The sequence below is a fragment of the Pongo abelii genome, chromosome 3 (assembly GCF_028885655.2).
Source record: "Pongo abelii isolate AG06213 chromosome 3, NHGRI_mPonAbe1-v2.0_pri, whole genome shotgun sequence".
Taxonomy (NCBI): domain Eukaryota; kingdom Metazoa; phylum Chordata; class Mammalia; order Primates; family Hominidae; genus Pongo; species Pongo abelii.
In genome coordinates this window covers 47,576,738-47,590,993 of record NC_071988.2, presented here as the reverse complement: position 1 = coordinate 47,590,993, position 14,256 = coordinate 47,576,738, and the positions used below count along the sequence as shown (strand labels likewise).

At 37.4% G+C, this 14,256-nt stretch overlaps 1 protein-coding gene, 1 non-coding gene and 1 pseudogene across 2 annotated transcripts in view; all 3 read left to right on the top strand.

Moving 5' to 3' along the window:
• The window catches only part of TXK (TXK tyrosine kinase), a 68,829-nt gene that overhangs the window by 18,219 nt on the left and 36,354 nt on the right, over positions 1-14,256 (top strand). The window contains exons 2-6 of the mRNA XM_002814727.4: positions 2,826-2,880; positions 3,907-4,009; positions 4,700-4,905; positions 6,609-6,674; positions 12,270-12,324. Coding sequence (XP_002814773.3) covers positions 2,826-2,880; positions 3,907-4,009; positions 4,700-4,905; positions 6,609-6,674; positions 12,270-12,324 — 485 coding nt within the window. The remainder of the gene's footprint in view (positions 1-2,825; positions 2,881-3,906; positions 4,010-4,699; positions 4,906-6,608; positions 6,675-12,269; positions 12,325-14,256) is intronic.
• On the top strand, positions 7,816-7,875 carry LOC112133244 (U6 spliceosomal RNA; annotated as a pseudogene).
• On the top strand, positions 11,017-11,124 carry LOC112133183 (U6 spliceosomal RNA). The gene has a single exon (XR_002914870.1). It is a non-coding gene; the product is annotated as a U6 spliceosomal RNA (small nuclear RNA).

The window sequence follows — 14,256 nt, the reverse complement described above, 5'->3', positions numbered from 1 at the left end:
AGAGGGCATATATGATTTCCACTTTAGGATAGGCCGAGCGCGGTGACTCATGCCTGTAATCCCAGCACTTTGGGAAGCCAAGGTGGGTGGATCACTTGAGGTCAGGAGTCCGAGACTAGGCTGGCCAACATGGTGAAATCCCATCTCTACTAAAAACTACAAAAAATTAGCTGGGTGTGGTGGCACATGCCTGTAATCCCAGCTACTCAGGAGGCTGAGGCAGGAGAATCACTTGAACCTGGGAGGTAGAGGAGGTTGCAATGAACCAAGATAGCACCACTGCACTCCAGCCTGGCCGACGCAGTGAGACTCTGTCTAAAAAAAAAAGAAACAAAAAATGGATGCTGAGGGGTGGACTGTGCTGGATGTTTCCTGTCTGCCTCTCTCCTTGCTGGTCCACTCTCTGCCTTTCACCAGCCTGCTCTTTGCTCCTGTGTGATTTACATACAACCATCTGGCTTCCTGCTGGGTTAGGCCAATGGAGAGCCCAGCAAGGAGGGAGGGAGGAGAGTGGAGTAAGGATATTTATCCTCCTGATTTTCCTGCCGTGAACTCTCCTTGGGCCGTCTGTGTCCTTGGGTGGATGATACGTGCTCTTTTCCAGGTGGCCTGGGCCACAGATACCCTCTCCTTCTAGGTTCTGGTAACCTTGCCTTCCCTCTTCACTTGGTTAGGTGTGGTGATGGCTCAGCTCTGGATTCCTGCACTATCCTTGTAGTTTTACTACACTCTGCCTACATCTCTATACTTCCTTTTATAAATAAATCCTTCTCAACATATCCCAGTTTTAGTGTGCCTTCTGATTCTTGTTGGGATCCTGACTGATAATACTTACCTTTATGATCCAGGGACTTTAAAAGATGTTATCCGATTGATTCTTCACCACGATCCTATTATAATCAGCCTTCTTGATTACCCTCTTACCGTATACCTGGTATTGGTCTAGGTGTTTTACATGAATCGATTCAATTAGTCCTCACCGTTGGCTTACGTGTTAGGCATCCTATTATTCCCATTTTACAGACAAGGAAACTGAAGCACAGAACATTTACTAGTTTACTCAAAGTCACAAAGTTAGACATTTATAGGGCTTCTCAAAGGGAGTACATACTATTTACCTCAGTTTTACAGTTAGGAAAACTAAGACTTAGAGAAGTAAAGGGACTTATCCAAGATGTAGTCAGCCAGGTGACTAGGGCCAAATCCCAGGTCTGTCTCCCCTCAAAGTGAATGCTCACCTCTAAGGTACTCTGCTGCCTCCAGAATATTTTCGGATGTCAATGTGAGTATGAGCTGATGGAGAAATGTAGGTTTCATGAAAATAAAATATCCTTTTGAAATTCAAAATTTATTTATGTTTTTTTTTTTTTTTTTTTTTTGGACAGAGTCTCACTCTGTCACCAGGGCTGGAGTGCAGTGGTGCAATCTCAGCTCACTGCAGCCTACATCTCCCAGGCTCAAGGGATCCTCCCACCTCGGCCTCCTGAGTATTGAAGACTACAGGCATGCACCACCATGCCTAGCTAATTTTTTTAAAAAGTTTTTTGGGGTAGACATGAGGTTCTGCCATGTTGCCCAGACTGATCTTGAACTCCTGGGCTCAAGCGATCTGCCTGCTTCAGCCTCCCAAGGTGCTGGGATTAGAGGCATGAGCCACCACCCTTGGCTTATTTATGGTCTTTAAAAAGGAAAATCATCTCACTTAAATCAAATAAAGATGAAGCTTGACAATAAAAGTCTAGGCATAACCTAGACTTACTAGCTAATTCTTTCTTCAAATATTCAGTTTATCTTTAAACTTATTCCATAGTAAGAGCCTATGTTTTATGGAATACTATGCAGCCATAAAAACGAATGAGTTCATCTCCTTTGCAGGGACATGGATGAAGCTGGAAGCCATCATTCTCAGCAAACTAACACAGGAACAGAAAGCCCAACACTGCATGTTCTCACTCATAAGTAGGAGTTGAACAATGAGAATATATGGACACAGGGAGGGGAACATCACACACTGGGGTCTGTTGGGGGGTGGAAGGCAAGGGGAGGGAGAGCATTAGGACAGATACCTAACGCATGTGGGGCTTAAAATCTAGATGATGGGTTGATAGGTGCAGCAAACTACCATGGCATATATATATCTATGTAACAAACGTACTTGTTCTGCACATGTATCCCAGAACTTAAAGTTAAAAAAAAAAAACAGAAATACAAATACCTAGATTCCTCCCCAGATAGTCTAATTTTTTTGGTCTGGGGTATGCAGGGTATGACCTGTAGACCAGAATATTTTTAAAGCTCCTCAGATAATTCTAACAGGCAGCTAAGGTTTAGAACAATTTTTAATTACAATAAATAAATAAATAAATAAATAAAATCCCACTGAAATGTTGATGGAATTTTAAAAAAGAGCCTATGTTTTAAACATTTTAATTTAAAAAAATATGACAGATCTAATTCAAAATCCCTGCTAACAGATTTCCTAGGAGAGCATCACTTTTGGAATCCTATTCTCTTGTACATTTGTTAGCAAACATTAGCCCTGACAAAGGTAAAAGAGAATACACTGGTCATTTATCACTCACAGACTAAGGAAATGCAAAAACCAGGCCAGAGGAGAAGAGCCTGAGAAGGGAAACCACACTGGCCAAGGTGCCAGAAACTTATTTTTTGCTTTAGTGACAGTTATTTGTCTTCCACTAGTGAAGGAAGGCATGATCGAGACTTTCATACGCTTTATAATAATTCGTATCACCCTTCCCTTAGAGACTCCCTCAATATCACGTACTCATGGCTTTCTAACAGCTGAGAAATGATCTGCTTTTCAGATAACACCATCCAGTCGGTTTTCTGTTGCTGCTGTTGCTGTTCAGTGCAGAAGCGGTAAGTCTACTTCCGAGGGCAATTTCTTGAAAATTAATTAATTCCGTTTCTTTATTACCTATGGAGTCACCATGTCTCTTTGCACCTGCTGTTCTCTCTACCTGGGAACCTTCTCCCATTTTCTCCCTGTTGAATGCCTATTTGTTTACAGGTCTAGGTCAAATGTCAGGTCATCTGGGATCCTTTCCTGATCCTTTAGATTTAGTTGTTCATTCCATTGCATTCCCACCGTGTGCGGCATTGTTCTCCACTTAATTTTTATTTCATGTATGTTGTTTATAGGTCTGTGCTCCAATACGTAATTTTTCCCTTTAAGGGCAAGAATCCTATCTTAGTTATCTATCTCCCCAAAACTATCGGTGTATCTTATACTTTGGTGGCAGTAAATGACTCTGTAAGAATTAAATCCAAGGCAGCATGTTAACAGAAAAAGCTAACATTTAACAGATACTATGCTAAAAGTATATCAGATACTACGCTAAAATATTTATGTTTATTAACTCATACAGTTCTCAAAACCACCTACTTTTTTTTTTTTTACAGTCCCCATTTTGCAGATGAGGAAATTGAGGATTAGATAGGTTACATTGCTTACCCAAGGCCACATTATGAAATGGTGGAGCTGGGATTCAAACTCATGTTCCTAATCACTATACCATGTCTATTGATAACAAAAAGATACCATCAAATAAGGTAATGCATATAAAATGACAAACACTGAACCAGATACGGAGTAAGTTTTCATTACAATGATTATAATGTTATGCCCCGAAGATGCACCAGACTCTACTGGGAATGTGACATGTTTTCTTAATTTTATTTTATAACAACTCTATGCTCTTAGCACCTCTAGTTCCTGGAGAAGGAAACTTAAGTTCTTAAAACCAGTAATTTGCCCAGGGAGATGGAGTTAGGAAGCCTTCTAAATGAAAATGGAGTTGGAAAGAGACCTGGATTTTTCTACTATTTCTGTGAAAACCTTTGGTACAAATAATTATTTGTAACATGATTGCTTTTCAATGTCAGACAAGTGAGAACACAGATAAGCCTGAGCACAGATGAAGAGCTTCCAGAAAAATACACCCAGCGCCGCAGGCCGTGGCTCAGCCAATTGTCAAATAAGAAGCAAGTAAGTATTATTTTGACAGGCAAGAGGGGAATGGAGAAGGTTGTCTTTTTAGAGTCTTCATTCATGAGGTGCTGTTTGTTGTCCAGAATCTAGTATCCTGCTTGGCATAAAATAAGTGCTCAGTAATTTGTGAAGGAATGTTCTAGAAGAAAGTAAAGGGAAAAAGAAAAGACCAGTTAAAATAGGCTACTTATATTTAAAGGCAGAACTTGAAAATGGGCAATGAGTGGGAAAAAACATAGTCTGGCTCCTGTCATTTTGAGGCTGAGATTAATTTTCACTTCAGTGAGAAACAGCATTCTTAGGAAGTATGGTAAACCCAAGCACAAACTGCCACTACATAAAAAGAAAAAGGCCATTTTTCTTCTTTTAAGGAGAAAAAATCCTTAAAACAAGGTACAACTATTGAAGAGGAGTACATCATCTTTTGAGAATTTTGATATGAAAAAAATCCAGTAAAATGCTGTCAAGAGAACTTGTGATCTCAAAAGTGTACAAAATGATGAGTGTTTGCTGGATCCTAAAGGAGTTTTATAGTTAGTCCTTTTCTACATTTATCTCATCCTGGCTTCTGCCTTGGTGTAGCTGGATAAGAAAAGTGAGGCAGAAAGCAAATATGCTTTGTCCCTATATTTTTAAGTACAAATTATTAAAATGATAGTAAAACAACTCACTTCTTGATTTTCACAGTCCAGCACGGGCCGTGTGCAGCCGTCAAAACGAAAGCCACTGCCTCCCCTCCCACCCTCTGAGGTTGCTGAAGAGAAGATCCAAGTCAAGGCACTTTATGATTTTCTGCCCAGAGAACCCTGTAATTTAGCCTTAAGGAGAGCAGAAGAATACCTGATACTGGAGAAATATAATCCTCACTGGTGGAAGGCAAGAGACCGTTTGGGGTAAGACACTTACATGACTTAGTCAGTATCCAATTCTTCCAACACAAAGAAGACTATTTAGTGACTCAGGCTTATAACTCTTTCCTCTGCATGAAATGGAATCTGTCCCCTCTCCCCCAGGATATGTGAGAGAATGAGAGAACAGTGATTTCAGGCAGAGTCTCAGAACCAGATACACCTGGCTTCACATCCTGATGCTGCCGCTTACTATTGTGTGTCCCCGGGCAAGTCACTTACCGTCTCTTGAGTTTTTGTTTCTTTATTTATACAATGGAAATAATAATTCTGACAATGTAGGTTCTTATTCTAATTTGTGCTTTCATTTGGGAATTTGTCAGTTTTTTCCTGTTAAGCTCTAAGGTAAGAACAGAAATAGTATTTTATTCACTTTTATGTTTCTACAATGACTAGTTTTGAAAGCAAACATCGCAGTCGCTGCTGAATTAGATTAGAAAGAAAAAAGACCCTGGGATGCAGACAGGTTTCATTGTGTCAATTGCAACAGATGGTTAATGCCTGACTGGACTCCTGAGTTGAGAAGAATTCTGAGGAATATCTGGACTTCCTGAGAGAGAAGGCTGGCATTGATTTCTGATATTTGCCAAGATTTGGAGATTTTAAGTATCTAAGTATTATAAGCATGTAAATTACATACCTCTCCAACTACATTTTCTCAATGATGTGGCTCTCTTAACAGTTCTCAACATGCGATGGAGACTTTTCAGTGGAAAAAGAGGCATTAGTAGGTTCAGGACTATGTAATTAGCCACACCTGCGAGTATACTATTGGCATGCCTCAGACTTAAAAATTGAATTTTTTATTTCACCGTAAGTGAATAGAGTTTTTAAAAAAATATAACATGCAAACATTAATGTCAAAATTCTGCTTTGCCACTACCTCCAAACCCAAGTGTCTCCCCAAAAGTAAATACTATTATCCATTTTCAGATTATTTTCAATGCTCTTACATGCACATATCAAAATACATGGTATTGTTTGTAGAATTCATTTACCTAAATCTTATCATACTTTCTGCATGATTCTGCAACTTACTTTTATTTCTCAATAACATGTCTTGGAGATCTTTTTGTAATTTCAAATGTTGGTTAAGGTATAGGAAAAGTGAAACTTCTACCATGCCGATAGGTGTGTAAGTTGGTATATCCTCCTTTGAGGACAATTTGTTGCATATCCTGAAAGATGCACATATCCCGTGACTTAGCAATTCCCTTTTTTGCTATCTGTCTTTGAGAAATATTCTTCTGTACAAGAAGGCATGTTCAAGAATTTCTTTACAGCGTTGCTTCTACTAGCGAAGTAGCTAAACTAGAATACTTATACTGTGGAATACTCCTCAGCAATTGAAATGAATGAAGTCAATGTCTTTGTAATTGCTGTGTTTTTAACATAGTCACTATGATATCAGATGATCATTTAAGTGCCCCCTTTTCTCTCTGAAAAGATTGTGGGATCATAAAACCTCTTAAACTACTCACATTACAAGTTGGGATCTTAATACATTTCTTGTACAGAGATTTTTGTTGAGTTAGAAATAAAAAAACTTTTTTTTCTCCTTTTAACAATTTAATCAGTAAAATGAATTTGATTTCCCCCTACATCCTTGAGGTTTTAAAAGGATTGTTGCCATGATAATGCCACAAACGTGCCAAGCATTTTGATTTTTGCTTTTCCTTTTGTTGTAGGAATGAAGGCTTAATCCCAAGCAACTATGTGACTGAAAACAAAATAACTAATTTGGAAATATATGAGTAAGTCTTCTCCAAAATATAACCTATGAAAATCAGGGACATTTTGGCAGCTTGTAAGTATAGATACTGTTTTGGGTCTGTAGAAGGAAAAGAAAGTAACACATTTGACAGCGTTAATAATAAAGAGACGTTTGATCCTTATCATGGTGATTCAGAAACTTCTTTTTCTTAAACTTATTTTTGTTCCGTTTTGTATAGCCACTTTTTCTGTTTTAACAGTGACAGACTGAAACCAAACACTCATCTGGCACTTATTTTACTATACATCTTAACTGGAAAATTTACTTTTAAAAATGACATTAAATTTTCAATGAGTGGTAAATTGGACTTGACCATATAGATAAATTACTATATTTTGGCTCATGTTTTTATATGTTTTAGAAATAGCTGAAGATAAGAACTAGGCTAATGCTGTAGTTTGGAAGAACCGTTTGGCATGTTCACTAGAGTTCCGCCTGAAATCTATTTTTGTTACAGATTTGGAAGATGGAGGAAATCACTTAGCAATCACTTTTTTAGCCCCTCATTTTGCAGATGAGAAGATTGATAGATTACAGGTAGACAGCGGCAGAACTGAGACTAGTCATATGTTTTTTATAAATTTAGATTTTCAGATTGAGCATCTCCCCCTACCTTCATTCCGCTTGGGCACTTATCTTAAAATTAGCATATGCTTCCACCAGGCAGTAGGTAATATGCATTGAGGCATTAAGACAAGTGCTTCTCTGAGAACCAGGCAGCAAATACAATTGAATGAGAGAACCTCCTTGTTTGGTCTTGCTACTAATAAAGCCCACCTGGAGGTCTAACTCAGTACATCTCTCCTAAAACAAATTTGAATTCAAAAGCTTTGGTGAATAATGTAGACTTTATTGGAGGAGAGAAGGAGATGACTTCAGGACACATGACTCATCTACCATACTCTATGAGATTTCTCCAGTAGCTATTTCTCCAGTAGCTATTTCTGTTCTCTCTCCAGTCACTCTCCTCAGCTCCATCATAGGGTCTCTTCTCTCTTTTCCCACCTTCACTTGGCCTCGTGTCTCTATTGGAGCCATTTAGCCCTTCCCAAGATTCTAATCTCCAGTAAGTCAAAGTCCTCAGGTGACTGAACCCACCTTCCTTAGAAAACAGTTCCAAAGTGCTCACTTCGGAAGAACATATACTAAAATTGGAATGATACAGAGAAGATTAGCATAGCAATTTTTAAAAATTGAAAACAAAAGAGTCCAGGCATGGTGGCTCACGCCTGTAACCCTAGCACTTTGGGAGACTGAGCTGGGAGAATTGCTTGAGCTCAGGAGTTCAAGACCGTCCTGGGCAACATAGTGAGACCCTATCTCTATAAAAAAAGAACAGAAAAAAAAAAAAACAACAGTTCCACAGCTATCTATTCAAGAGCATGTCCTCATGAGGTCTTACTGCTATCCTGAGCTGAAGCTGACCAACAGAAACAGGCCTCTTGCAAGGCCAGGTCAGAGATTTTGTATGTATTTACAGATATTATATGAAAATATCTTGTTCAGAAAAATTAGAAAAATGAGACTTTTTTTCATATAATTTGGATTTTACAGGCGATTAAAGGAGACATTTGTGAAGGTTGCTAACACAGTGCCTGGTGGTTAGTGAATGGACACTCACTACCTAGGAATGTTACTTTCCACCCTTTCGTTATTCATTAATTTGTTCATTGATTATCCTGTTTAGACAAGGCCTAGGCTCTGGCTATAACAGCCTGTTTATACTGTGGATGTTGGATCATCTGAATTAAACTACTCTGGGGTTACAACTGCTACCTCATTTCCTTGGGCCTTGATTTATATATGTGTTTTTTAAAAAAATCATCCTTTTTAAAATGACTCCAATTATGAGAAAACTCATTTTTCATCTTGTTGCTGTTTTTAAAAACAGCTTTATTAATATGTAGATAAAATAGCTATCATTATTGATCACTGAAATTTATTAATCACTATGTGCCAAGCACTGTTCTAATGACTGTACAAAAGTTACTGCCCTAGGTTGAAGTACTAGAGCACGTGTATAGAAATAGGAGGAACCTGGGTCCAAATCCTGGCATCAGCACTGACTAGTGCTTTGGTTCTGGGCAGAGTTACCTAATGTCTCTAAACTTCTGAATGATCTGAAAAGCAGAGACAGTAATACCTATTCTATCTATTACATAATAAATGTTCAATACGTTCTAGTGATTATTATTATTTCATGAACTATGAAACTAACAGGAAAAACATTTACAGTTTGGGCTACCTTGCCTAGTATTTACAGGGGTTCAACACTCCTTCACTACTTCAGTCCTCAAATCACATTATTTGTTCCATCTGTATTTATTGTACACTTACGATGTACCAGATATAACAACTTGAAATATACAGAGTTATGGAACTTACAGTTCTTGGGGAAAGACAGACATTAAACAATCCTAAGTCCACAAATAAATGTACAATTTTATTTATTTATTTATTTATTTATTTTTGAGACGGAGTCTCTCGCTCTATCACACAGGCTGGAGTGCAGTGGCGTGATCTCGGCTCACTGCAAGCTCCGCCTCCTGGGTTCACGCCATTCTCCTGCCTCAGCCTCCTGAGTAGCTGGACTACAGGCACCTGCCACCACGCCCGGTTTTTTTTTGGTAGAGACAGGGTTTCACGGTGTTAGCTAGGATGGTCTCAATCTCCTAACCTCGTGATCCGCCCGCCTCTACCTCCCAAAGTGCTGGGATTACAGGCGTGAGCCACTGCGCCCGGCCCATTAATGTACAGTTATGACACACTGGAGCCTGGGGCGGGGGGTGGGGCGAGGGCGGCAAGGGGAGGGAGAGCATCAGGAAGAATAGCTAATGGATGCTGGGCTTAATCCTAGGTGATGAGTTGATCTGTGCAGCAAACCACTGTGGCACACATCTACCTATGTAACAAACCTGAATATCCTGCACGTGTACCCCGGAACTTAAAATAAAAGTTGAAGAAAAAAATAAAATAAACTGTAGTGTTTTGAAGGAACAGTATTGGACACTGTGGAAGAAAACAGGGCAGGGGATGTAATTTAGATGGGGGATGTTGGGTTGGCTCTGAGGAAGTGACTTGAGGTCTAAAGGTGGTAGCAGGTAGTGTGTGTTGGGGGGAGGGTGGGGTATGGTGGAAGGAATGCTGTGTCAATGTGGAGTTCTGATATTTCAGGGGAACCTTTGTGCATAGAAAGATTTATGGCTACTTTAAATGAATATCCAAATTATTAACATTACAATGTAAAAACCTAGTTTTCAGTAAGTCCTCAAATTCAACTTATAAAATTTGGTATACTATATATAAATCTAAAGAAGTAAGAACAATCAGCTTAATTCAAACTCAACATACTAGATATCCTTAAACAATCAGTCTTATTTATAAGCTCAGTTAATTAAATTTTTGGAAACTTTTAATTTACATGAATAAACTGAATAAATTCAGTTTTCTTCCAAAGTACTTCACATAACTGACAGGGCAAATTTACAATTGTAATAAGCCCTATGCAAGTCTTTAAATGATCCTGGAAATCTAATAAACTAAACTTATAAATGTGGGAAATTAAGTTCTTTTAACTGTACAAATATCATTTCAAAAACAAGTCAAATTATCTTCAACTTCAGATAACAAGTTTAAAATTAATTATGCCCTTTAAATCAGAGGCAAAAATCTAATATGTCAGATTCCCTTAAAATAATAGATATTTTAAATACCAAACATATTGATTATTCCTGAACTTTACAGAAGCATGAGTTTCATTTATCTCATTATCTCTGCATGGAATCCGTAATCTTCTCACAGTTAGAAAGTCATTTACTAAGAGAAGCAGATTTACCTTCTCAGATCTAGTGGGGTTTCTAGATCAAAAATTCAAGAACACAATACCGTTTACTTATTGATCTGAAATCTAAGATTGGGACATGAGCCCAGAGGTGTTCACATAACGTACAAGATGTTTCTACTCACCCATAGCTGGACATGCTGATTTAAAAAAAAAATGTCAATAGGATTCCTGTCCCTAACTCCTTCATACACATCATTTGGTCCTAGTTGTAATCAGTGTTGTCTAGGTCTAAGAGTTGTCTAAAAGTTACAGTTTTACTTACATATTAAAAAAAAAACCCCTTCTAACTTTTATAATCTGATTTAAATAGATGAAATTCTGAAATACTGTGCTCTTGCCTCCTCTAAGTTCCATTCATTCCATCTCTTTCCTGCCTGATAGAATTCTGAATTATTTTAAAAGATCTTGAATTTGTCACATACTTCTATCTGACAATATTAGATTAAGTTTAAAACCTTCTTAAAAATCTTGTTTTTGAGTGCTTGCTTCGGCAGCACATACACTAAAAATCGGAAAAATACAGAGAAGATTAGCATGTTCCCTGTGCAAGGATGACACACAAATTCATGAAGCATTAAATTTTTTTTAAAGTCTAGTTTTGAAATGAAAGCCTTTCAGTTTTCCTTTCTCTCTCTTTTGTTCTACCATTTTTTCTTTCTCCTTCCTGTACAACATTTGCTTACTGACTAGGTATTATCATATCAAACTGTATGTTTAGCTTACAGTATTAGTTAATTATGTTTACTGTGGGTACTTCTGATATTCTAGAGTCATTTAACTACATGTTTCATGCAGACAAAAACAGCATGATTGGGGGAAGAAAAGGGGTTGGTGAATCTGAGGAAGGAAATAATTCCAATGAGACTGAAGCTTAGTGAGTGAGGGGAGACTCAGGAGAGAGATGGGGCGGGAGAGGGTGTTAGAGGCAAGTTCATGTATTGGTTGTTCCATGTATTCTGTTTTTTGATTTTTTAAAAATTTTATTTTAGATCTAGAGGGTACACGTGCAAGTTTTTTTTTTTTTTTTTTTTTTTTTTTTAACAACAGTATATTGTGTAATGGTGGGTATTGGGTTTCTGGTGTACCTATCACCCAAATAATGAACATTTTATCCAATAAGTCATTTTTCAACTCTCACCCCCCCTTCCATCCTCCCTGCTTTGGGAGTTCCCAGTGTCCATTATTTCCATCTCTATGGCTATGTGTTCCCCCTGTTATCTCCCACTTGTAAGTGAGAACATCTACTAACTACTGACTATACTATGACGTAATATACTTAGGAGTGTCAGAAAAGTAAGAATGGGCTTTAATTTTTGGAAGGGGTAACAAAGTACCTATAAAAACATGTAAATAGGAAGTTTCTGAGAGGAAAGACAGAAATGAGTATTTTTTTAGTTTGTCTGCCAAAACTCAGTGTTTGTTCAAGATGATTTACCACATACCTTTCATGGAAATTCATAAGAAGTTAAATCATTCATGATGATATACTAAGTGTATATTGGAAGCTGAATTGAGATATGATAGAATAAACTAGATATTGGCTTGAAAATAAAATTATATTAAACTTAATTAACCCACAATAGTATATTATTGTTTATCTGAATTTAAAAAAACACTGAACTTTCTAAGCTCAGTTCTGAAGTAAGTTCTTAAAAATGAATAAAATGAAGCACTTTTTTCTAAAAAAAAATTGAATATAAAATTTAAAAATCATTTTTATTGCTTTTACAGGTGGTACCATAGAAACATTACCAGAAATCAGGCAGAACATCTATTGAGACAAGAGGTAATTCAATGTATTTGTGGACATTTTCAAAATTTCTGAGAAGTACTTATAAAGACTTTAACCAACTAAAAAAGTATATTATTTCTTGTCTTTTCTAGTTCTAAAATATCATTACATCCCTACTATATATTTTATGTGAAGTTGTAAATCAGATATATTTGTATTAGATCATGTTTTCCATCAACTTTCATTATAATTTCAGAAATATGTTTCTCCTGAAAGGATTTCAGCTCCAACATATGCAGACTCCTGCATTCACTCCAAGGTGCATTCTGCCAATGGAGTCTCTCTCTCTCTCTCTCTCTATATATATATAGAGAGATATATATTATATATAATATATATATTTTATATAATATTATATTAAATATATATATTTTATATATTATATTATATTATATATTATATATTATATAATATATATTATATATAATATTATATTTTATATAATATAATATTATATTATATTTTATATATATATATATATATTTTTGAGACATTGTCTTGCTCTGTCACCCAAGCTGAAGTGCAGTGGCTTGATCACAGCTGACTGAAGTCTTGACCTCCTGGGCTTAAAGCTTTCCTCCCACCTCAGCCCTCTAAGTAGCTGGGACTACAGGCGTGCCACCATGCCTGGCTAGTTTCTTTATATTTTTTATAGAGACAGGGTTTTGTCATGCTGCCCAACTGGTCTTGAACTACTGAGCTCCAGTAATCAGCCCTGCTTGGCCCCCCAAAGTGCTGAGATTACAGGTGTGAGCCACCACGCCCAGTCTGGAGTCCTGTATTTGAGTTGCTCATTGTAACCTTTGCATCAAAGGCAGTCAAGTATAAACTCGATCCTCAGGAACTTAGGTTAGACTCATTAAAAACACAAACAAAGAAAAATACATGCTGCTGCAGTTTCTTTGTTCTTTGGAAACAAAGGAAAGAGTAGAATAGCCAAAATATGAAACTGAGATCAAAACTGCTCATTTAGGTCAAACCAAAACAAAGCTGCCTATAGTTTAAATTTCCAACTGTCAGTAAACATTAACTGTGGGTAAAAGTAGAGTCAGAACTAGAAACTAGGTAAGAGTATGTGTGTCATTTTGCTCTGCTGTTGGATATTGAGGAAATCTAGAAATGCGAATGAGAAAGAATCAGTTCTGTAACTCAAAACTCAATGCCAGTAATGGCGCAGGGTACAATGAAGACCTACTTCATAGCAGGGGCTATAGGCAGAGAATGAGGGACACAGGCCCATCCTCAGGTGACCACGGATGGAGGTTGGTCAGACCTCACTTGCTTGGAGGAAACTGAGTGTGGCAGAAAATATGCTATTTTCCTGGTATGGTCACAGCAAATGGCCTTTTGTAAGGTGACATTAATAGGTCCAACATGGAGAAATAAAATTTTATGACAGGTGGGCAGAACGAGAGAAGGAAAGTCCCAGAGGAGGTCCACAGTTAGCACACTGGTCACAGGTAATATGGCCCAAATCACTGGGCTGTGCAGATTCAGTATAAGAGCTTCTGCATCTGACAAGAAGCCAGACAAAGCAAGGGTCTCATCTCTTTTCAGAGACTTGAACAGGGAATTATACGCACAGGCCCACAACCCAGATATGGCAAATATTAAAATTTGGCCATGACATTTTAAAAATAAATAAAACATTACAGATACAGTTGAAGCCCACCCCCTTCATCTTTTTGGTCCTCTCTCATTCCCTAGAGGCAATCACAGTAGAGGGGTATGTTCCCGTTTTGTCCATGTGTTTATATTTTGATCATATATGCATGCACATAAACAACCTATAATGTTATTTTATTTATTTTACCATTTGACGGAAAGGAGATCATATGTATGTTGATTTTTTAGTTAAACATTTTGTTTTCAAAGTACCGATATGGGTACATATACTATAGATCAAATACGTTTCTTTAACTATGT